We start from the raw sequence: 25,177 nt of genomic DNA, 5'->3' as shown, positions 1-25,177 counted from the left end.
TAGAACGAGCTCATTTATAACGAGGAATGCGGATAGTACGAGCTGAAATTCTTGAAATTTGGTTCGTTTTATTGTTTTTTCTTTCGCTTATAACAAGTGTTCATGCAGAAAACATTCATTAAATCCCAAATTTCAGCTTCATGGGTTAATTTGGTAAAATTTTGAAATTCAGACTGCAGATCTTGTGGCATTTTTTGAAAAACAGAACTTTCTAAAAAGCTGCTGGAGGCTCTAGAACTGCTCAAAACAATTCGAAACTGTTTCCAATCAATTTGACAAGTCAAAAATAGCAGTAAAATTGACAATTTTTTTGCTACATGTGTTACAAGCATCATTTATAACGAGAAGCTCTTTATATCCGGTTATTACAAGATGCTCGTTATAAATGTAAAACCTTTTAGTACGAGAGACCGGATACAACGAGCAAAATGTCCGGTCCCTTGAATCTCGTTGTAAGCGATTTCCACTGTACTTGGGATTTTCACAGTTCTCCAGCTGCACTCCTCCCTACACCAGCTTCAATGTGCATTTCGCCTTTGCATTCTTCAGGTGGAAGGTGGAAGCTACACACTTGAGTTTTGGATGGATTTGGTATGAGGGCATTATCCACATAGTAGGTCTGTAATCTGTTCAGAGTTTCCTGCAACATTTCTTGTACCTCTATGTGTGTATCCCCCTGAGCTATTGCTGCTAGGTCATCTGCATACAGGAAGTGTCTGGTCTGGTCTCCAATTGGCTGGTCATTTGTGTATATATTGAATAGGATTGGAGCAAGAACATTCCCCTGTGGCAGTCCATTTTTTTGCCTTCTCCATCTACTGGACTTTCCCATGTGGGTTACATAGAACATCCCATTACTGAGCATAGATTTAATGATGGTGGTGAAATTGTGATCCTGGGTGACTTTATTTTGATAAGATTCGGACATTCTCTGGATCAAATTTGGCCAAACCAGGTCTTGAAATTAGTTCAGATCTGATCAAATCAACATCATTAGCCTCAAGCAAGATGTACTTATTTTCCTCTATTTTAATGATTATGATTAAAAATTCTAAGACCAAGTTACCTGTGGCCCTATGGACAATAACCAATATTGCAAGAAAACTTCCGTGCCGTAGCGTTTTCAAATGCACTTTTGAAATCACCTTGAAAATGAAGAGCCGTTCATTGCAGATCGTGTTATGTTTGTTATTTACAGGTTTGTACGGATCAATTTATTTTTATTCGATGATACAATCATGTTCCAAGAAAATAGCGAACGAATGAACATCCCATTTTACAGGTGTCAGTTTGGTAACACTGTCGTCATTTTTGATATCGCCAATAAATAGGATTAAACTGGCTTCAAAAATATCATCTCTGCTACTTCTAGTAATTTTTCTTATAATATTGATGAATTCAATTCCTCATTTCATCACATGTGCTCGTAATTTCTGTAAGTGGCAACTGATCAATTGAATATGACATCCCATACAATGTCATTTTATTTTTCATTTAATCACTCGATGTTTTTTACTCTAGTGATCGGATTCGTTGGTCTATTACTGATAGTGGGAATATCTGGCTGTGCCACTGCCCACTATGTTCGATTGGCAAGAAAATTACTCTCATATGATGCACTGCTGAACATGGTAAATGACAATTTTTCATTCATTGGGGCCAGTTAGCATTAAGAATATATCCTAACCAACTGTAAAAATTTTGAATCTTACAAGAGAAAATGAAAGAGAATCTGAAAATACACCTGGAAGCAAAATTTCAGACGCTGAATTTTACTTTATGGTTTTTTGATGAATTTCTGAAAATTTGAACTAGATAATCTTATTTTTTCTTTAAACCTCAAAATCCATTAAATTGGTTTCAGCTGACCTCTCAAATCGATCGCTGAAGGCTTTCAGCTGTTCTGAAGCCACCATCCGATTGAAAAGGACAAAAGGAAATTCAGCTCCTACAAAGTTGAATTTATCGTCTTAATGACATCATCCCCGGTAAACACATAGTACGCGATACGCCAGCGAATAGAAGGCGATCATCGTATTGGCAGCCGGCGTATCGCCGGCGGGAATCGCGTTCGAATCGCCGGCGAAAATGTCCGCTTTTTCCGCAGCGGAATCCGAAGGCGATACGCCGGCGGGAATCGCAGCGATATCGCTGTTGAAATAGAACGCGATTCGAAGGCGATTCGTCGGCGGAAATCGCAGCGATATCAGAACGCGATTCGAAGGCGATTCGAAGGCGATAATCGCAATGATGTTTTGCTTTGGTTTTTTCCTAGTTTCTTCTCCCACATTAGAATCAGAACGTATTCTTCAATTAATTTTACGAGTAATTTACTTGTTTACATAATTAAAAATCAAGAAAACAAAATAAATAACCTGATGTAGGAAGACAAACTAGGAAATAACAAAAGAAAAAACGATGAAGTACCTATACTTGGGTAAATCACTTCACACAAGAATGCAACAACATCAATTGTAATTTATTAAAATAACCAAAAACACAAAAATTGAATTATGGTGATTTAGAATAATTATTCTAAGTCACCATACAAAATCCATTTGAAATCATCAAAAATTTATCAGAATTCATCACTAAAAAACAGTTCAAAATCACCATGAAAAATTCCAAGCTGAATAAAAAAATTAAATTTGAATCAATACAGTGAAAAATTTATTTTAAAAATCACAAAAACGTGTCAAAAATTGCTAAAAAAAATTCATTAGAAATAATCACAAAAAAATTCCAATCTGACTCATCGCCGAAAAATTTATTCTATGTACACACCACGAAAAAAAATTGTTCATTATCACTCCAAAAAAATTAATCAAAATTCAACACCAGAAAACCAATTTTAAATAAACACGAACGAAAAGATAAAAAAAAACACAACATTCTGCTCGTTATTGCATGCTTGCGTAAGAACATCTGAATGCTCACTCGATTGAACGCGAAACAAATGCGAAAATCGCATGAAAAATATTGTAAAAGAACTCTACTAAATTCGCCTTCTATTCGCCGACGAATAGACCGCGGAAATCGCGCTGAAAAAAATGAAAAAGATCGTTGCGAAATTCGTAGGCGTATCGCCGGCGGATTCAGCAGTGTTTTTTTCAAATTTTTTCAGCGCGATTGTCGCGTTCGATTCGCCGGCGGATAGAACGCGAGTATCGCGTTGAAAATATCACTGCTGAATCCGCCGGCGATACGCCTACGATTTTCGCAACGAGTTTTTTCATTTTTTTGACTGCGATTTCCGCCGTCTATTCGCCCGCGATACGCCTACGATTTTTGCAACGAGATTTTTCATTTTTTTCACTGCGATTTCTGCCTTCTATTCGCCGGCGAATCGAACGCGATTTTCGCGACCGCGATTTCCGCCGGCGATTCGCGTTCGGTGTGTTTACCGGGTCTGCATCGATCGATTTATGAACAAATTCTCAAAAATAGTTTCTGGTTAATTAATTATCTATTCTCATTGGCTTTTTAGTGAGGGCGGAGAGGAGGGGGGGGGGGTGTCTAAAAATTCAATAATTCGCATCACCAATCCAGTCTGAAGGCTGCAAATGATATTTTACAATTTTGCCAACATTATTTTATCGATTTTTTGAAACTGGGGAAATATTTTACAAAACAGCAGTGCCACAGACATTTTAATCATTTTTGCCAATTTCAAAACACCGAAAATTTGTCCAGTTTTTGGCTATTTTTACCTGCTTTTTTGAAATTGCCAGAGTTGACACTACTACTGCGTTCTAAAATGCTTCCCAATTTTAGAAATGATACTATTTCCATGTTTTAAGCACAACTAATGCGAAATATATCATAGTATTATCATGTACTTACATATTTTTTTTATGCTTTCAAACTTAGAAATTCTCATGTCCCAAAGAAAATGGATACGAAAATGGCACAATGAAAACAGAACTAATAGAAGCCATAACGCCTGCGGATGTCGAATCGTCGAATAAATCACAAAATGAATGGCTGAAAGTAGCAATGGTCATTGAATATTCGTCGTTTACAATTTGTTTGATTATTGTTGTGCTTCTTATGATAAGTTTGATAAATTGAAATAATGTTTAAATTTCGCGTCAATCATCATCAAAGTACAAATGTTATTACCTAATCATAATCATCACCCTGTATAGAAGATTCTTTACTAGACACATTGTTGGTGTAATAAAATTCGATAAATCAGTATTTATACAGCAAATTCTCTATTGCTTTTATTTCCACAGTTCCACACACTTTCTTTTGACCAATAATTTCACAATTCCATTGATCATTAATAAATGGACATTTTTCGAAAAACTGAAATTTCACAAAAACTCGTCTTCATCACCAGTAAACTCAGCATGTCTAAAATACGGTACAAACTACAAAGTACAAAGACAAACTGAATTTCAGCTCTTAACGTTCATTGGGACAGATTTCAAAATATTATTTAGAAATCTGGAATTTCCAAAAACAACTTGAAACCGTCTCCAGTCAACTCAGCATGTTGACAATACATAGATTTCAGTTTTCCAACTTAATTGGGTGAAATTTAGTGAAAACTTCAACCATCAAAACTTGTCGAATACTTTAAAACTAATTAAAATGGCTCGAATTCGTTGACAGCCAACCTGACGAGTGGGAGGGGGGGGGGGTGTCGAAAATGAGATACGCCCTCGGGGCCTCGGCCCTTCACCGCCCAAAGAAGTACTTTAGAATGAAAATTATCAGTTGGTGGGACTTATTCGGTCTAAAAAATTTCTGCACATCAAGGTTTCTTTTGTGAACAGTTCAGCTTCCAGTCTTGTATTCGTTTAGCTCCTCTCAGCTTCGCACTTTAATAGATGAGTTAGATTCATGAACTGGTTGAGCAGTCGAGCAGTTCTCAATTAAAGTGTACCTACCGAAGCACAAGATTTATTTGACCGTACTTGACATTACTTGTTCATTTGGGCGGAAACAAAAAAATAATGATAATCTATCAACAATTTTATAATATTAGATAAAAAGTGTAGGAATGTTTCCAGTTGTTCATTTGGGCGGAAACAAAAAAGTGATAATCTATCATCAACGTAAAGAACTGGTCAGTGGTCATTTCTCCTCACAACAGTTTATAACAGACAGTTCTTCGAAATGTCAACTACTATGGTTGAGATGTTGATGAACTTTTGCTGGATAGCTTATTTTTTGATAAGTGCTCCTCAGGCATTCGGATACAGCTGCACAATGGACAGGAAAGGTAAATAAATTTTGACACAGCTACTATTATTTTGTAAAATACCAATCTGTTGATAACCAAATCGCAGACGCGGACGGTCAGCAGAGAATGTAAATGTATGAGAAGTGATCGAATGAACTTTACATGGCACACACCGAGAAATGTCAAGATTTGAATGAATTTTCAAATTTGTTAAAATATTTAAAAAAGGGAAATCAACAGATTGGACATTTTTAAAAACATCAAAAAAATAACATCTAACAAATTAGTAGAAAGTTTCACAGAAAATTTAAAAAGAGAGAAGATTACTTTGTTACAAATACATACTAGGGCACCTTCTGGATATGCATATCAGATTTCAGCTCCCTAGTTCGATTTTGGGGAGGCTCCAGCTAATGACAAAAAATAAAAACCTGTGAATAAAAACCAAAAATTTGACTTTTCTTCGCAATTGTAAAGGGTCAGGAAGGCATTGAACCCCTCCCCTCCCCTCCCGATGAACATGCCGAATCCAGCCTCTCAGGACAATTTGGAGAGGAGGGAGGCCTGTCAAGATTTTAAAAAAAATGAAGTAAAAATTCAAAACATTTGAAAGATGAAACAAAAAAAATTGAATATTCCAACAGGAGATGCAGTCACCAAGAGTGAAGAAAACCTCAAATGCTATTTGCTTTCAAATCTTAACCAACAAACCCGTCCTACATGGGCTGATACAAACGTCACTAATATCAACATTTCCAGTGGATATATAAATTTGGTGAGTTACCATGCATAAGAATTGAGAAAATACTCATGCTACAAATTTTATTCCATAGGAGAAGTAGGTAAGCACTTGTGGCACTAATGTGATATGATAATTTAATATTGAATTCAATTTCACAGGATACAATGAATGACATATTCGAATTACAAGGAATGATAAATATTGTAAGAATATTCTAGGTGATCAATCTCTCACAACTAATCATTTTCAACAATATTATCAAGTTTATACATATTTAGACATGGCTCGATCAAGAACTGGCTTGGAATCCAGACAAACACCATGGTCAGGAATACAGTTGACAAAGTAAAAATGTTCAACAATTAATAGATTGTCATATCACAAGCTCATTATCAAAGATGTTTCACTATTTCACACATATTATTGTAAATTTTAGTCAAGCTTTTGCTTATGGAGAGGTTATTGGTCCTGGAAATACAACTACATCAAACCGTGGAGTAACATCACACATAGCACCTTTCAATATACGTTCTCGATGTAAAATCGCTCCAAATTCTCGATTCTTGAATACATACACTTGCCAAGTAGACTTCACAGTGGACGTTTTCCACCCACATATAACATTTTCCAATGTACATACAAGTACATAAATAACAATATACATCACCACAAACAAAAATCAAAAAGGGCAGGTCATGCAATAGCTCACTCAAAAAAATTTGGGAGGAGGAAGAAAGTTATTAATGCTTCAATGCATTTTCAAGATCACTGTGTTTATATGTAGCTACTTATATTCTGGGAATCCACACTTGATACTTTTTGTTTTTCTGAAGCTTAGTGCCTAATACAATATAAATAATGTACTGTACCAAATTCTACACTTGATTCTTCTTGTTTTTCTGAAGCTTAATCACTCGGATATAATATCTCCATGGATCATCACAAAAACCCAAACTATATATCCTTTAGAAAGTGATGACACAGACACAGAATCAGTATCAGTGATGGTGGAATTGAAAAGGAACATATCTCCATCCACATTCTGTGGTGAATTTGCAAGTCTGTATCATTTGTGCACAGATTACAAAATTTTTACAGTCTGCATTTCATTTAAAATCATGTTACCTATTCATCAGGCAACTCATCGGAAAAACTCATTTGTAAATTGTTTTCAAATTATAAGTATCCATCTGATATACAAATATCAAAGCGTTATGATAGATCTCACAGCAACACGGTAGACTTCAAGTTTTTCTATGCTAACGTTAGAGGACATCACACCAACACGTTAGACTTCAAGTTTTTCTATGCTAACGTAGTAAGCTCTTTGACAAATTTCCATCTAAACTAGGTACATAGATTATATGCCAATTTATTCTTCATTAATAAGGAATGAATTTCATAGCATGTTTCAGGGATGTTACAGCTGATTGGAGATCTAGAAGCGGTTAGTATTCTGAAATAATTGGGGTCAAGGCAGACTCATCACTGCATAAATGGGCAAGTGACAAAAGGATGTTTTTTAAAAATTTATTTATAGAGTTGGCAAGATCCTCAATTGACCTGGGAACCAAGTAAACACAACAACACTTATTATCTGAACATTCAGAATTACTCTCATCAAATATGGAAACCCCATTATGAACCATTCAAGCAGATACTCACACCATTAATTTTCAAATTTTCTATAGCGCAGCTTCTCTCTTGAGCAGAATGGATAACAACTAGGTACACTACATCACAATATCTTAATTGCAGCCACGCGTTTCCTGACAAAACACCTTTATTAAGTTTGGGCCATGTTACCACAGTATCACATGAAGGATTAGTAACACTTTGGGCAACGTCCATCAGCATACAAACAACATGCGAAGTCTCAAAACATGCACCATGGAACCATCAAAGATGTGCCATCAAATATAGTACCGGCCATTACGTTCTAACAGAATGTCACATGCAAGTAAATTTTCCCCACTTAAGTAATTCTAAAACAATTTGACAGTAAGCACGCAACTTGCATACAAAGCAGAACTTCAACACTTATATTTACATTCATGTGCAACATCTATCAAGACTGCAACTGAATCACCATGGATAGCCCATATATATGGCTGGAGCGACGGCATGCACAATGGCAAACATTTCACAACCTTACCTATTAAATTAGAGAGAAACGACAGTCATTTCAAATCCAAAAGATGCATCTCCTTTGCAGGTTTGTGTTGATAAATACTTTTATAATTTTGATGAATTGAATCAAAGAGCAGTATTCATCTGGTAAAACTGAAAATATTCTCACAAAGCATGCCTTATCAATTTGAGAGACATGCTAAACATGATTTGACTACAGGGACATGACTAGTCGTCATGATGAAATTCATTTCCTCTGCACTACCATTTCCCAATTAATCTTCACACCATATGTATTATGCCCAACAAATTTGGAAAAACCTAGTGGAAAAAATTCTGAAAGTAGTATTAGCAAAAATGTCCCTTGTTCTACCACAATTTCAGGCATATGATTATGATAACTAGATCAACTAGGCTCCTGTAATTGTCAGTTCTCAGAAAGTCAGGATTCAGCTGTTCAAGTAGTATGCTTATTCTCTGGCATGTTGCAGAACCAGCATCTGCACTCTCTTCAGTAGATTCTTCAATTACTTAGCACCAATTTTAAAATTCATTCTATTATATTCACAGACAGCAATGAAGAAGAGCTCGAGTGCCACTTACTTTCAAAAACCAATATCACTAAACCATCATCTGGAACATTTCTGTTAGGCCCACAAGTAGATATGATGATCTCATATACAGATTTGGTGAGATTTTTTGTATTTATAGTGATGTTGAAACTGTTGGAAAATGCATTGATACGGTGTATTAATATCATCAAAATCTCAGCATCAATGCTAAAGGAGTATCAATCAATATTTATCAATACTTTGACATGAATACTTCCAAATCAAGCAATGGATGCTGAATTACAAATAATTTGAAAATAAATCAATATTACATAATTATCTAATTTCTACAGGGTGTCTACCGAATTCAAGAAACAAAATTTTGTACCTTTTCCATACTTTTTTCATATTTTTTTGTACAATAAATCACTTTTCTTCAGTAGAAAAAAATTGATGTGCTAAAATTTTTCAAACACAGGTTTTCTTCATTTGATTTTTTTTTTCATTTTGAAAACTGTTTCAAAATATACCAAAATTATTGTGAACTTTTAAAAAAAATAAAATATGTGTTTATAATGTGCAAATAATATAAGGTATGTATGACTGGTTTCTAGATAATATCAGTTTATCTAGAATTCAGTATATCTATTGACAAAGTACATATCTATACTGAGAAAAGAAGTACCTATTCATTGATATTTCCAACATCATTACTTGTAATATTGACAAAATATCGACAAAGTATCAACATCACAATTTGCATTATTAAATCTTCATTTTTTTTTTTTTTGAGTTTATGATATCATTTCCATTTATCCAATTGATTTAATTTCTCAGAATATTGAAAATGGAATACTTGTAACAAAAGGAGAACTAGTAATGGTAAGTTTATCTTTCACAAATGTTGCTCTATTATATTGCTAGATCAATGTGGAAACTCATTGTATCCCTCATTTGATACACATTGGCAGAATTGGGAAGATGAACGAATGGTCTGGGACCCGAAGAAATTTGGAAATCAGTCTGCTATAAAAATTGAAAAAGATGCAATGTGGAAACCATGTTTTGTATTGAGCAAGTAAGGACCCAATTCTTCATTGAAATTGGTCGATACTCATTGCACCTCACAAAGGAAAATAAAATTGTAAAAATTTCAGCGAGGTATTTCAAGATTCTCTAAGTAATGAATCATACGTTGGTGACTTGGAGAATACAACATGCAACAGTGGTTGGGTTTATTTGAAAGTATTTTCAAATGGCAATATGACCTGGGCTTCGCCAATGAATCTTGAAACAAAATGTAACATGAGCTTTAATAGTTGGCCATGGAATCCTCAAACATGCCACCTCAATTTCACAATTAATACATTAGATGTGACTTTGAATTTATCTCAAGTAAGATTTATTTGGTTAAATACATCATATTATGAGTATGGACTTGTACTATAATCACATGATTGTATTTTGTATGTATCATCTATGATCCTGAATTAGAAGATAGAGCTGTCTGGAACTCTATGGAGAATCACCAAAATAACCAGAAAGCACACCACACAAAACGATTTCAGATGCACAGTTGAAATCACATTGAAAATGAAAAGCAATTTGTTGCAGGTCATAGTGTGTTTCTTATTTACAGGTTTGTACAGTACAGATATATCCAGAGACAAAACTAAGCGGGGTGGGGAGAAGTAGACCACCGCCAGGTGTCATTTTTTTTTCATTCAAATTCTAAAACTTTGAAGCCAAGAAATCATATTCTTTTATTTTTTTTCCAAAGTTTCCAAAAAACTATGAATAAAAAACAATCTATTTTACAGGTGTCAGTTTAGTAACATTGTCATCATTTTTGATATCACCATTAAATAGGACCAAACCGGTTTCAAAAGCATCATCTCTGCTACTTCTTGTAATCTTCCTGGTAATATTGATGAATTCAATACCTCATTTCACCACACATGCTTCTAATTTTGGTAAGCTATAAGATTGATCAAATTAATGATATGTACTTGTAAAATGTTTCCTCTATAAGCAAGCATAGATATTTTTGCTCAATTGTGTACGTTTTGTGCTCTAGTGGTCGGATACGTCGTGTTATTATTAATGGTGGGAATATCTGGCTGTATCACTGCCTACTATGTTCGATTAGCAAGAAAATTACTTTCATATAACGCGTTTCTGGACATGGTAGGTGACAATTTTATATTCACATTGCATTCTCTAAACAAAATGTGGTATCCTAACAAACAGAAAAATTCTTAAATCAGAAGAAAAATTAAAAGAGCATCAAAAAATAACCAAGTCAAACTTCAGGCGTCGAATTTCATTTTTCAATTTTTTGACAAATTTAAATTGGCACATTTGCCTGTTATGAAAACTTCGAAATTTCAACAAATTGAAGTAGAAAGCTGAAATTTGATTTTAGTCACCCTATATTTGATCTTCCAAAATGGACTGCTAGAGGAGGGTTCAACACATTTTAAAGCCTCGAGCGGATTTTTGGATTTTCTAGTAATTGCCATGAAAATAAGTCAAAAAGAAATTCAGCACCTATAAACTTGAATAATATCACCTTTGTGACATTTTTGATCAATTTTAGAATAAACTTTCGAAAATTAATTCTGCTCCATTTCAACCCCCACACGTATTTTTTTTTATGTTAAACTAAAAAATTCACTTCAGACTTCACAGGAATCTCAAAAATACCTCCATGTACTTAATTGATTTTCAAGGTGAAAAATGGTGTTTCTTTTTTTCCAAGATAAAACATTTCTAAAATGGGACATACGAAATGCGTAGGTATTTCATATTTTGTGTATGTTTTCAAATTTAGAAAATCTCACACCCGGAAGAAAACAGATACGAAAATGACACCATGAAAACAGGATTGATAGAAACCATTACATCCGCAGATGACGAATCGTCGAACAAATCCCAAAATGAATGGTTAAAAGTAGCTAAGATCATTGAATATTCATCATTTACGATTTCCTTGATTGTTGTTCTACTTCTTATGACGAGTTTGATGAGTTGAAATAACGTTTAGATTTCGTATTGGTCTTATTGTTATTTTATGTCTAATTATTGACAGTATCATTAAATTCAAAAATTCAATAAACCAGTACAAACGACTCACTCAATCTATATCACTTTAATTTATTCTCATACGTCTCACTCTCACGTGAGTATCTATTGATGCATATTACATATCCTACTACATCACCATTAGGTGATTTTTATTCAACCAATTTGGAAAGCTAAAAACTACTCTATACTCTGATTTCAACTTGCCAAGTCGATTGCAGGTGGTTTCAACTGTTCTGGAAGTTCCAGCAACATTTTGGAAATTCTTAGGTGAATTTTTAAAAATTGAAGTTGGATCAAGAAAAAATCAAAATTTTATCAAGTTGACCTAGAAAGCTGAAATTCAGCACGTGCCTTATTTTTGACCCGCTGAACAGATTGAAACGGGTTGACGTGCAAGAAAAAATAAATTATGATGACTGTTCTTAGACAGACCTAAAATACCATCTTACACGCATTTAAAAGCAACCCTTAGGTAGACTAAAGACAATTCCAAGGGAAGACCTAGCTATCTGTAGTTTCGCGAATGTCTGGCGAATTACCGCCTCGCCATTCGCTTTTCGATGAAATAAAAAAAACGGAAGTACTTTTTAAGCACTGGTAAATCCCATATATTTCAGGAATAAAACAAGACAATATATGGGTTAAAACAAAGGAACAAAAAGGCAAAAAAAAATAAGGAACAAAAAGCAAACAAAAAATAGTTAATAATGAATGGGATTATCCCAGCGCTACCCTACCAGTCCTATACCCCTCGGTACCGGGCACGAAAGCATCCGAGAGACAGGAGCACCCTCACTCCATACCTGCCCAAAAGGTGTAGGTACAAGGTCGGATTCCCTATTCTGTAGCTAGCGGATAGGTAACCCTGTGAGCTATGTACTTGCACTCGTAAGCGAAGTACATAGACTAAATTTTGACACGTAGAGCCATCGCGTCGTTAGCCATAATCATAGCTAACGAATCCCTACCTAACAACGTCTCTATACATGCCGTAGCGGATAGGTACGCGGTCTGTTAGGTAGGTGCACTGCTCTAAATTCTAAAAGAAATAACTTTTCTTCCCCCTTAGAGGAAATAAAAGTTTACTTTTTCTCGCACTACAGGGTTAGGATCATTTTGAGCAATTCTGGAGTCTCTAGTTGATTTTTGAGTCTGAAATTTCACCCTCAAGTTGAAAAGCTGAAATTTTTTAGCTGGTTTCAAGCTGTACCGCAGTCTCCAAGTGCATTTTAGCAAATCTATTCAAAAAGTTCCTTAAAAATCGTTTCAATCCAAAGAGACGCCCTATTTACACCCCCCCCCCTCGTTTAAAAATTGAAACCTTTTGATTTCTATTTATTTTTAAAAGATGAACTACCTATTTTGAAGAGTTTTGAAAAAAGGTGAGATTTTTTGGCAACAAAGTTAAATGTGAATTTTTGACATTTCTGGCAAAAATCCGGACTTGAAATTTCTTGCAAAAATATTTTTGGAAAATTTGGTTAAAAGGCGAGATTTTTTGACAATTTTTGGCAAAAATCAGAACTGGGATATTGGATTTAATAAAAAGCAAAAATTTCTAAGAATTACTTGCTGGCAAAAAATTGATACATTTTGGAAATGTCTGAAAAAAAACGAGACTTTTGGATAATTTTTGGAAAAAAATATGAAAAAATCGTAAGCAATTTAGCAAAAAACTGAAAAGTTTTGCAAAAAAATGGAAATTTGACAATTTTGAAAAATCGACAATTATTTTAGCAAAAAGTAGCAATTTTTGGAAATTATTGTCAAAGAAATGACATTTTTACGAGACTTTTTGGTGATTTGTAGCAACTTCAGGTCGAAAAGCAAGACTTCTTAACACCGAAAAAACTAGAATTTCTGATTATTTTTTGCAGCAATGCCACTTTCAAATTTTTTTATCGTATTATGACATACGATAAGATTGGACACTAGACGGAATCAGAATAAATTATTGGAACTATCACTATACAAACTACATAAGCCAGTGTATCCAACGGAAATACAACAATTGATAATGAATTCAGATTTTCTGCTATTTCTACACTACAGTATAATTTTTATATCGATAATTCGCGAATTGTGATGTCCTAACAACCTCTTTGTGAAAACATTAGCCCTTTTTCGTATACGAGTGTGTTGCTTCGGATACAAGTTGAACGCGTTGAAATGATTTTCGACCAAAGTCCGGTGAAATTTTACGTAATTTTTCAAATTTTTCTCAGCGTAACTTACACAAATGGATACAACTGCGAAACCCACACCTGTAAGCAAATCTGTAGGCATATTGATTTTACATGCAGCTACAACACGCTTTGATAAAACAACGCCAAGCCGTACTTTTATGATTTAAAGCACACTGAAAAGTGAAATTTTGGAAAAATTACTTGGAAAAAAATGATACTCCTTGATAATTTTGGCAGAAGGTGAAATTTTCTCCGACTTTTGGCAGAAAATAAAACTTTGACAATAACTTTAGCAAAGGGAAGGGCATTGTTGGAAATTTTTTGCAGTTTGGCTGAAAAGTGGAAATTTTTGACAGACAACTTGCAAAATAAAAGCTTTTGGCAATTTTTGCAAAAAGCAGGAGTTTTCGAGAACTATTGAAAAAAAGTGATACCTACTTACTTTTTGGGAAATTTTTGGCAAAAAAGCGAGACTTGGTAGCAATTTTGTTAAAAACCAAATTCCATGACTTTTCCAGATTTTCCAGGTTTTCGAGGCTTAACGGAACCCCCCATCAACTACGAAGAAAACCTTAAATGCTACCTGTTCTCAAAGCTTAATCAACACACACGTCCTACATGGGCCGATACAAACGCCACCAAAATCACTATTCGCAGTTGGTATGTGAATTTGGTGAGTTGACAATTTTATTCCATCATTAAGAGACCATCACGTCAAAATAATAACTCGTCATTAATTTCGTAATTTCACAGGATACTTTAAACGGCATCTTTGAATTACGCGGATTGATAAATATGGTAAAAAAAATCGTAGGTTATACCTCGCATCGACTACTAATTATTTTCAAAAATATTACCAAGTTTATGCGCATTATTTAGGAATGGCTCGATCAACGACTCACTTGGAAACCAAACAAATACAATGGCCAATACTCTCTGAATATCACAGATGATCTAATTTGGATACCCAAAATACAACTTATTAATAAGTAAAAATGTAGAGCCATTAATTTTGTTCGTTTTTCGAGTATATTTTCACACATATATTGAAAATTTCAGTCCAGCTTTTGCCTATGAAGAGTTCCTCGGTGCTGGAAATACGACTGCGTTAAATCATGGAGTAATATCGCACTCTGCACCTTTCAATATACGAACCCGGTGTAAAATCGGAGCAGATGAGTCTCGATTCTTGAATACGCACAATTGCCAGCTCAACTTCAGAATGAACGTTATACACTCAGATTTCACATTTTCAAAGGTACGAGTAAAATAATACAAGACAAACAAGACAGGTGTAGATAGCTACCAAATGAATATTAGATCCACCAAAAAAAAAAAAGCAAATTAGGCATCGGTGATCAATCCACCCGAGAAATTTCAAACGTGAAGGAGGTGGGGAGGAAGAAAATTTGGAATTAAGATACCAAAATGTAGCCACGTTTTATTTTATTTTTAATTGGTAGATAGATCAAACCAAGTAAGCTATTCAGATCACACTTACTGGCTTTTCTGAGAAAAAATTGAACGTTTAGAGAATTCCGAACCTTTAGAAGACTTCTTTTCGAGGAATAAATCAAATTTTTGATCGATTTTTTTTGAAATTGCAATTGACTAGAAACAGTTTCAAACAGTTTTGAGCAGTTCTGGAGCCACCAGCAAATTTTTTAATGATCAAATTATCACTAAATTTCACCTAAAGACGTTGCAAAGGCGAAACTTACTTTACACATATACCTACCCTGATTTCTACATGCTGAGTCAACTGAAGATGGTTTCATGCCATTCTGGAAATGCCGGCGATATTCTGGAAATTCCATGTAATTTAAAAACGAATTGATTCCACTTCGAACATACTGTCATCTTTTTAACAACATTCTAAAGAAAATGACAAAAATTTTTTAATTTAGATGGCCACATTTTTAGGCATTTTACCTTAAATGCTGAATGTTTCTGTAGGTGCTAGACAATCACATATTAGGCTATGGGATCATTCCATGTCAATTCGGCAAGAAGTGGTAAAGGGAGGAGGGGGGGGTTGACGATTTTTCGAGAATTTTTCCCGTGGAAAGACTTTCAGAAGGGATGACCAATGGCCCAAATCGCAGCCCTCTAGCCCTTTTTTAATGGCTGCTAGGGGGTGTCAAAGTTTTCTTCAGTGAACTTAAAAATCATCCATTTCAGTAATGAATTACTCAATAACCACGATACCTAAGGTACCAAAATAGAGCTTTTCCCAATAGTTAGGAGTATTTATAGGCTTTTTGGTGGTATCATAAAAATCAGTGTAGCCACTTTTTTTCGTACAAAAAATTAGCTCAAAAAGTTTCAAAACGTAGTTTTCATATCGTTGCGACTCTCAAAAAATCTGAAAAAATATATTATGGACAACTTTTCATGCTGAACAACATATTAAAAAATTGGGATGGCATTATTCGTAAAGTTGATTCAAAAAAATTAAAATTTTGCGAAAAAAAATGTGATTTTTTGATTTTGTCGTCGTTTTTGTAGTCGCACTACTTTAAAGGAGACAGCGTATTTATATCCATCTATCATCATCATCGAGTCGTATAACCGCTCGTGGTGGTATCGCGTACAAATCAACGCGTACCCTTATGCCGAATTGGGTATTTGGGCTAACATCCTTTATGTTGGTGTTGCCTCTATCGCGTTGATGACGTATCTCATGGGAATTTTATTTTTGAGCTTCCACTAGTAGTTTCCCGTTGCTTACTAGTGACATCTACACAAGCACCTTGGAGCTAGCCGGGTAGTTTAGAGACCCTGAGCTCCTCAGTGTTGACCTCTATAGACGCTCGAACCAGTTTCAGCTTTTTGATTCTGCTAACAGATGGCGTGCATTATCTGTTAGCTCGGCTAATAACTGGTAGTCCCCCAGTACTTGGCGTGTAATGTTGATAATTGCACGAAAGATTTTTAATTACACGCACAAGCTTGCCTCTGTAGCTGGGTTTGAACCCGGTACCTCGTGAACGGAGGTCCGCGGCTCTACCTACTACGCCACCGAGGGACCCTATACCCATCTATATCAGCCAGTAACTAGCGTATCTGATCGTTTCTTTCAGGAGGGTCTTACAGGAAGAGTTGGCTGGTGAGTTTGTTGTTAACAGCTCTGATCGTTTCCTCCCTCTCGTTGATCTTCCTTGGATTTTCCACTGTACCGCTAGCATGAAAATACTGTTTTCTCTTATTTTATGAGCTAAATACTTTAGCTTTCTGTTGTTGATATCTTCTACTATACGACTTTCCGCTCCTCTCCTATTCTTGCTAATACTTCCTTGTTGGTAATGAAGTCCTTCCATGAGATCCGTAGTAGCCTTTGATAGCACCACATCTCGAAAGCAGATACTTTCTTCTCGCATTCTGCACTCATGGTCCATGTTTCGCAGGAATACTTCAGAATGGTCCATACGTAGCATCGCATAATTCTCTTCTTCAGACCTGTACTCATCGTTCAATTTCCCAGCACATTTGCAAGGTTGTTGAAAGAGGTTTTTGCCATCACAATCTGTGATTTAATTTCTTTATGATCTCTACCATCGTTGTTCATCAGCGCTCCAAGGTATCTGAATTGGTTTACATTTTCAATTTCTTGAGTTCCAATGTTGATTTTGACCTCTTTGAATTCTCCTTTTGTAAATCTCATCACCTTGGTCTCGCCTGCATTTATTTTCATTCCATATTTTAATCCAGCACTGTTGATTTGGTTGATCATTTTCTGCATCTGCGCTTCTGTTTCAGCAAGGATCACTTTGTTGTCTGGGTAACTTATTTTATTTATTCTCTTGCTGTTGATCTTGAATCCCATTTGTTTGATTCACACTTCTCTTATTATTTCTTCTGCATACACGTTGAACAGCCTAGGTGAGAGGGGGCATCCCTGTCTCACACCTCTCCTTATACCACATCCATTCTCCAAGTACTCAGTTCCAAACTAGATGTTTGCGCTCTGCTCCCAGTACAAGTTCTTGATTATCCGCAAGTCTTTGTCATCAATATTGTATTTCTTCAGGATCTGCAGCATCCTCTCATGGTTGACACAATCAAATGCTTCATGTGTTGTTTGAACCATTGAACCAGGTATTGCATATTATTAGATTGTGTCTTTCTGCGAACTCTACAAGCATTTCACCTCTTTTGTTCTGCTCTCCAAGTGCATACTTCCTTGCAACTTGGCTGCCATGATCATTTCCTACTTTGGCATTGCTCATTGCTTCTTCTAGGTCATTGTAAAAGTTGTTGATTTCTGCTGTACTGCTTTCTGCTGTTGGCGCATAAACTTGAATTATCACGATTGGTTTTGGCTTGACCTCCAATCTCACAAATATTATCCTCTCTGATTTTGGAATTATGGCACTGATTTTATTGCTGATTCTGGTAGGTATTAATATACCCACACCTAGTTCATGTGTGTCTTTTCCAGCGTAGATCATTTCGTAATCCTTATCTTCCCTGGTTTCTACCATTTACAGTCCACTGGGTCTTGCTTATTCCTAATACATCGATTTGTAATCTCCTGGCTTCCATAACTACATTAGCGAGTTTTCCAATTCTGTACGAAGTTCTCACATTCCAGGTTGCGATGTTGATGTTATTCTGCCTTGTTTTAACTCCGCATATTCTTCGCACCCTATCCGGCTGCCTTGGCAGATGAGGATCAGCCTGATGGAGACTTGGGGCCATTGCTGAATTGATGTCCATATAATTCTAGGGAGATATAATGGTGTTGGTTTCCTGTTGCCTTCCACCATGGTTTTCTGTTGGGGTTTGCTCCCTTAGCTGAATTTGCCAGTTTTTAGGCGCTGGTATTCGCCTTCTCACTTTGAAGCTCTTGAGCTTCCCTGGGACTGGAACGAGTGAGTTGTTGGTGTTCTGCAGCTGTTATGCATTCTTGTTTGTAATCCGTATTTATGTAGAGGTTTGGCCTTCAGCTTGCCACTCCTCCCGGTCGTTCCACCAACTGGAGAATTCTGCTTTGGCAATGTTTATTGATTCCGAGTCCATTGAACAGCAACATGTTACCACCCCGCACAACGTGAACGCGCAGAATACCCCTGGTTTTGCATTCGCCTTCTCATCTGTCCTTGGGGACTGGCTATGGCTCCTCTTGATGATCCGAGCTACTACCTAGAGACTACCTCTAGCGACAACAACCTGTGCCCTCGCGAGGCTCAAAACCCTTAACTATGGGAAAAAGTTCCATTTTGGTAGGTATCACGGTTATCGAGTAATCCACTGCTGAAATGGATGATATTCCTAGTTCACTGAAAACTTTGACACCCCCTGGCAGCCTTTAAAAAAGAGCTAGAGAGCTGCGATTTGCGCCATTGGTCATCTCTTCAGAAGGTCTTTCCACAGAAAAAATTTCAAAAAAAATCGCCAATCCCCCTCCCCCCCACCACGTCATAGTCGATTTGATGTGGAATGACCCTCCAGCAAATTTTTAAATGTTCATATTATCGTTAAACTCCACCTAAACACGTTGCAAAGGTGAAACTTACTTAATACCCTAATTTCAATATGCTGAATCCACTGAAGATGGTTTCAAGCCATTCTGGAAAGGCCACATTTTTAGGCATTTTACCTCCCTACAGAATACACGTTTCTGCACTGGACAATCACATATTATTATGGAAAAATTTAGGGGGTAAACAAAATACTGCTCAAAGTACATTGGTGCATACCCGACTGACTCGTTCAAACAACACTTTAATCACGTACTTGACTAATTCTCCAGTTTTTTAAAAGCGTACTTACTCGGATATAACATCACCATGGACTATCACAAATACCCAATACACATATCTCGAAGAAAATGATGAAACAGAATCAGTGTCAGTGAACGTGACATTAAAAAGGGACATATTGTCCACATGCGTCAAATTTGCAAGTTCGTACTTTGTAGATTCTATTTGTACACAAATTAGGCCTGAGGCATTTAAAATCTACACTTTATATGTAATTCATTAGGAAACAACACAGTTGAACAACTCAGATGTCACTTGTTAACAAATTATAATTCCTCTCATGCTCCTATACACGGTTATCTTGACCTCTCGGAGTTCACAATTCATTATGCTGACGTAGTAAGTTCTTTCAACAAGTGTCTACTTCAATAATATATCAATTGTTTTTTTCAACAAATAAGCAAAATGAATTTCGCAGCATGCCTCAGGAATGTTTCAGTTATTTGGAGATTTGGAAGTGGTAAGTAAAAAGTACATGTTTTTAAGTCACACGCTAGTCAATGGTGATATATTTTGGGAATGAATGAAGAGAAAGGACTTATAGATACCAGACGCTCACATAAGCAAACTTATGCTAGTTTTGTTAATTTGCTGTTAGAAATGGGAAGATCCTCAATTAACCTGGGAACCAAGCAAATACGATAATATTAATTCTCTAGATATTAAGAATGATACTCGTCGAATATGGAAACCAGCATTTGCATCGATGAAGTAAATCATACATTTTTCAATTATCCCATTCTGCATTCTCTCAACAACCTTATATGCAACAAACTATACCACGCCTTATTTTTATTGCAGCGACGTATTTCCCAACAAGAAACCGTTACTAAGTTCTGGCCATTTTACTACAGTATCAAATTACGGACTTGTTACACTTGTGGCGAGAGCTATCAATATTCTAGCGACATGTGACATCAAAACAAAAAATTTGCCATGGGTAAATCAAAAATGTTACCTCGAATATAAAACTGACTTATTCAATAAACTCACTCCACCCATATTTCAATATGGACATAAATCTTCTGACATGGAATCACCATGGACGGTCGAAAACCGAGATAGCTGGAGGGAGTATGAATTCGAGAATAACAATTCTTACGCAGTAGGAGAACCCGTTGTATTTTCCCGAAAGATGAGTCAATATCAATCCACACGATGCATCTTGTTTGCAAGTTTGTATCCGTATACTTTTCTACAATGCATTCAATTTTAAAAATTGGAATTTCTTGCACAGTAGGTACAAAATTGCAATTATTTAAAATGAATTTTACTATTGAAATTTTCCAATAGACACATATGAAGAACAACTTAAATGCAATTTATTATCAAACGTTAACTCTAGCAGACCTCCACAGCAAGCGTTTCTCTTAGGTCCAAGAGTAGATATGATGGTGTCATACGCGAATTTGGTGAGATCTTATGCATTCTGTAAGCTACTTTTTTCAAGTTCATGCTGAAAATTCTGTTTGATTGATTCGTTTTCTTAGAATATTGAAAAAGGAATATTTCTAATGAAAGCAATACTAGTAATGGTAAGTGTAGGTATTTTTTACCAATTCAACTTCACAACGCTAGATCAATGTGACACCTCATTGAATTACTCATTTTCAATCCATTGACAGAATTGGACAGATGAACGAATGGCCTGGAACCCAGAAAAATTTGGAAACCAGTCGGTTTTAAACGTCGAGGAAGAAGCAGTGTGGAAACCATGCTTCGTATTGAACAGGTAATAACCATTCCGTGTTTGAAAAAAACAAATCAGCAAATGTACATAGTGCTTCAAGATGCCAATAACTCGACGACTAATTTTCAGAAAGTGGTTTCAAGATTCCCTAAGCAACAGTTCACACGATGAAGGTCACTTTGTGATACTATCAGGGCCACGCGAGCACGAAAACTGGACCTGGACGTCGCAAGAGAAGCTAGACACAAGATGTAACACTGGTGGGGGTTATTTGAAAGCATTTTCAAATGGTAACATGTCCTGGGCTCCACCAATGGATCTATTTGCAAGATGTTACATGGCTTCCAATAGTTGGCCATGGAATCCTCAAACGTGCCAATTCAATTTCACATTCAATACAGTAAATCTGAATTTGAATTTATCTCGAGTAAGGGTTCATTTGTTCATACCCACTGCTAACAGATTGATGGTTTGATCAGTGATTAAGAAAATTAGCGTACCTAAGCAGATTTGATTACATCTGATCAAACTTACTTTAACCACTTTTAAGACTATTTTTGATAAGGATCAAAGACCGATCCAGATCTTGAAATTAGATCAGATCTGATCAAATCAACATCACTATTCCCAGCCAAGATGTTATTATTAGCCTGTATTTTAATGATCTACGATTAAAAATTCAAAGACCATGTTACCTGGAGCCCTATGGACCGTAACCAATATAGCAAGAAAACTTCCGTGTCATAGCGTTTTCAAATGCGCTTTTGAAATCACCTTGGAAAAGAAAAGCGATCCATTACAGATCGTATTAAGATTGTTATTCACAGGTTTGAACGGATCAATTTATTTTTATTCGATGTTAAAAAATCAAGCTCCAAGAAAATAGAGAGTAAATGAAAGTCCCATTTTACAGGTGTCAGTTTAGTAACGCTATTGTCATTTTTGATATCGCCTATGAATAGGATTAAACTGGCTTCAAAAATATCATCCTTGATGCTTCTTGTAATTTTTCTAGTAATGTTGATGAATTCAATTCCTCATTTCATCACATATGCTCGTAATTTCTGTAAGTGACGATTGATCTATTGAATATGACATTCCATAGAATGTCCTTTCATTTTTCGTTTATTCATTCATGTTTTTTACTCTAGTGATCGGATACGTTGTGTTATTATTAATGGTAGGAATATCCAGCGGTGCCACTGCCTACTATGTCCGATTGGCAAGAAAATCAATTTCATATAATGCACTGCTGAACATGGTAAATGATAATTTTTCATTCATACTTTTCTAACAAAGCTGATATCCTAACCAAGTGGAAAAATTTTGAATCGTACAAAAAAATTGAAAGAGCATTTAAAAATACACCTTGAAGCTAAATTTCAGAAGTTGAATGTCACTTTTTGGTTTTTTTGACAAATTTCTGAAAATTTGAAATATCTACCTACCATCTTTTTGAACGAGACCATTTTTCCAAAAACATATTGGGTAGGGGTTATAGAAAAAAAAAACAAAATTGTTTCAAAAATCTCCCCCTTCAAGGACCTATATCTCTAGTCCAGGAGCACTTTCGGTGCCGAAATTTTTTCCGAGTGACTTTCAACTCAAAATGAAGGGGTCACTGATTTTGGTCAAAATCCTCCCAACATTTTTTTTTCGAACCACCCCGATGTGTAATATAATGCACGTAATTAAATATTATTACCTATAATTTCATATTTTTATTATGTTTTCAAATTTAGAAATTCTCATGTCCCAAAGAAAATGAATACGAAAATGACACAATGAAAACAGAACTGATAGAAGCCATAATGCCTGCGGATGTCGAATCGTCGAATAAATCCCAAAATGAATGGCTGAAAGTAGCAATGATCATTGAATATTCGTCGTTTACGATTTGTTTGATTATTGTTGTGCTTCTTACGATAAGTTTAATGAATTGAAATTACGTTTAAATTTCGAGTCGATTTTATTGTCATTATTAAAGTACCAATATACCTTCCTAATCAATCACTGGTATATAGATTCTTTACTGACGCATTGTAAGTATAATAAAGTTCGATAAATCAGCCTATATCCAGCAAAAATTCTTTCTTTTGATCAACGGAGCTTTTGTTAGCATGCTGCAGTCAGTATCAAGAAGGACCATTCCGAGAGGCTGTAGGGTAAAATATGTCCCAGGGCTAAATGGTCAGACAAAGGAACTCCTGGAGGAATACCATAGTTGCTTCAACAGGGACCCCTTTGCTAAATCGACCATAGAAAAGGGAGAAGAGTTGATGGCACTGCTGGCAGATGGAAGGAGTGAAAGATGGATCAAACTCATGGAGGGGCTAGGCCTGGCTAAGGACAGCTCCAAGGCCTGGAAACTCATCAAGCGTCTCAATGGAGAGAAAACAAGCTGTCCATCTATTCCCAAGGTCACACCAAACGAAATAGCGAACCAGCTGGTTGAAAATGGTTAACCTCCTATCAAAATCCGAAAGAGCAGGTGGAAGAGAACAGAGGGTGAAGAAAAGAACCACCTGAGCACCCCCCTTCTCCATCCAAGAAGTTTCGGAGGTGATCAAGTCACTAAAAAATGGAAAGGCTGCTCGCCTAGACGGCATATAATTATAGTGAGCAGATCAAGAGAATTGGGCCAATGGGTATTAAATGGCTGACAGACTTTTTCAACAGTGTGGCTACAACAGCAAGGATGCCAAAGCTCTGGCAGAAGTCAAAGATAGTAGCAATTCTTAAACCTGGGAAAGATCCTAATGATAGGAAAAGCTACAGACCCATCTCACTCCTATGCCATTGCTATAAGCTGTTTGAGTGACTGCTCCTCAACAGAGTGCAGGATTGATGATAGACTCATCCCACAACAGGCTGGTGTTTGCTGAGGGAAGAGCTGTACAAGCCAGGCCACCAATCTTGTTCAACACATTGAGGATGGTTTTGAGAAGAAAAAAAATCACAGGTGCAGTGTTTGTTGATCTAACTGCTGCATATGATACTGTGAATCACCATCTACTATGCAAGAAAGTATATGACATCACCCAGGACCATAACTTCACCACCATCATAAAATCTATGCTCAGTAACAGGATGTTCTATGTCACCCACATGGGAAAGTCCAGCAGATGGAGAAGGCAAAAAAATGGGTTGCCACAGGGGAGTGTCCTTGCCCCAATCCTGTTCAACATATACACAAATGACCAACCTATTGGAGATCAGACCAGTCACTTCCTATATGCAGATGATTTGGCAGCAACTGCATAGGGGGACACACATGTAGAAGTACAAGAAATATTGCAGGAAACCCTGAATAAACTGGAGACCTATTATGTGGACAATGCCCTCAGACCTAATCCTTCCAAAACTCAGGTGTGCAGCTTTCATCTGAAGAATGCTAAGGCAAAGTGTACATTGAAGCTGGTATGGGGAAGAGTGTAGCTGGAGAACTGTGAGAACCCTAAGTACCTTGGCATCACGCTTGATAGAACACTCACATATGTGACCATCCGCAATAAAACCGACTATCAGTTGCAAAAAATCAAAAATAATTTTTCGCCTATTTTTGGGCCTCAAATGGTTTAGGGAACAAAAATTCTTTTGCGACAGATGGTCGGTTTTATTGCGGACGGTCACATATAAGAGGCACTGTGAGAACACAAAAATGAAGGTAGAAGCTAGAAACAACTTACTGCAGAAACTCGTATCAACTAGATGGGGAGCAAAACCAAAGACACTTAGGACAACAGCCATGGCACTGTGTTACTCTACAGCAAAGTATGGATGTGCAGCCTGGGGCCAGTCCACACACACCAAAAAGGTAGATATTGCCCTC

At 36.2% G+C, this 25,177-nt stretch overlaps 2 protein-coding genes across 5 annotated transcripts; both read left to right on the top strand.

Annotated features, from left to right (window-relative positions):
• Positions 1 to 5,094: 5,094 nt before the first annotated feature.
• On the top strand, positions 5,095 to 11,730 carry LOC135848498 (acetylcholine receptor subunit beta-like). Of its 4 annotated transcripts, XM_065368414.1 has the most exons (19): positions 5,095 to 5,233; positions 5,839 to 5,969; positions 6,095 to 6,281; positions 6,373 to 6,568; positions 6,842 to 6,995; positions 7,073 to 7,254; positions 7,342 to 7,383; positions 7,477 to 7,510; positions 7,628 to 7,664; positions 7,748 to 7,896; positions 8,010 to 8,151; positions 8,637 to 8,755; positions 9,455 to 9,499; positions 9,589 to 9,695; positions 9,775 to 10,012; positions 10,112 to 10,256; positions 10,438 to 10,590; positions 10,695 to 10,804; positions 11,451 to 11,730. In XM_065368414.1, the coding sequence occupies exons 10-19, from the start codon at positions 7,891 to 7,893 to the stop codon at positions 11,649 to 11,651; spliced, it is 1,266 nt and encodes a 421-aa protein (XP_065224486.1). In that variant the 5' UTR covers positions 5,095 to 5,233; positions 5,839 to 5,969; positions 6,095 to 6,281; positions 6,373 to 6,568; positions 6,842 to 6,995; positions 7,073 to 7,254; positions 7,342 to 7,383; positions 7,477 to 7,510; positions 7,628 to 7,664; positions 7,748 to 7,890; the 3' UTR covers positions 11,652 to 11,730. The 4 variants fall into 4 exon arrangements, with proteins under 4 accessions (XP_065224486.1, XP_065224484.1, XP_065224483.1 ...); XM_065368412.1 differs by having other exon boundaries at positions 7,628 to 7,896; XM_065368411.1 differs by having other exon boundaries at positions 7,477 to 7,664.
• A 1,979-nt stretch (positions 11,731 to 13,709) lies between these two features.
• Positions 13,710 to 23,355, top strand: LOC135847704 (uncharacterized). Its single transcript, XM_065367372.1, has 18 exons — positions 13,710 to 13,970; positions 14,409 to 14,563; positions 14,644 to 14,688; positions 14,770 to 14,879; positions 14,950 to 15,148; positions 19,657 to 19,798; positions 19,879 to 19,994; positions 20,074 to 20,115; positions 20,254 to 20,366; positions 20,457 to 20,830; positions 20,949 to 21,067; positions 21,146 to 21,190; positions 21,281 to 21,387; positions 21,475 to 21,772; positions 22,031 to 22,172; positions 22,259 to 22,411; positions 22,497 to 22,606; positions 23,088 to 23,355. Exons 1-18 carry the CDS (start codon positions 13,874 to 13,876, stop codon positions 23,286 to 23,288), a joined length of 2,568 nt encoding a protein of 855 aa, XP_065223444.1. The 5' UTR covers positions 13,710 to 13,873; the 3' UTR covers positions 23,289 to 23,355.
• Positions 23,356 to 25,177: the final 1,822 nt, after the last annotated feature.

This window comes from Planococcus citri, chromosome 5, assembly GCF_950023065.1.
Source record: "Planococcus citri chromosome 5, ihPlaCitr1.1, whole genome shotgun sequence".
Lineage (NCBI taxonomy): Eukaryota > Metazoa > Arthropoda > Insecta > Hemiptera > Pseudococcidae > Planococcus > Planococcus citri.
Note: the sequence above shows the minus strand (reverse complement) of the source record. Positions and strands in the feature narration are given on the sequence as shown.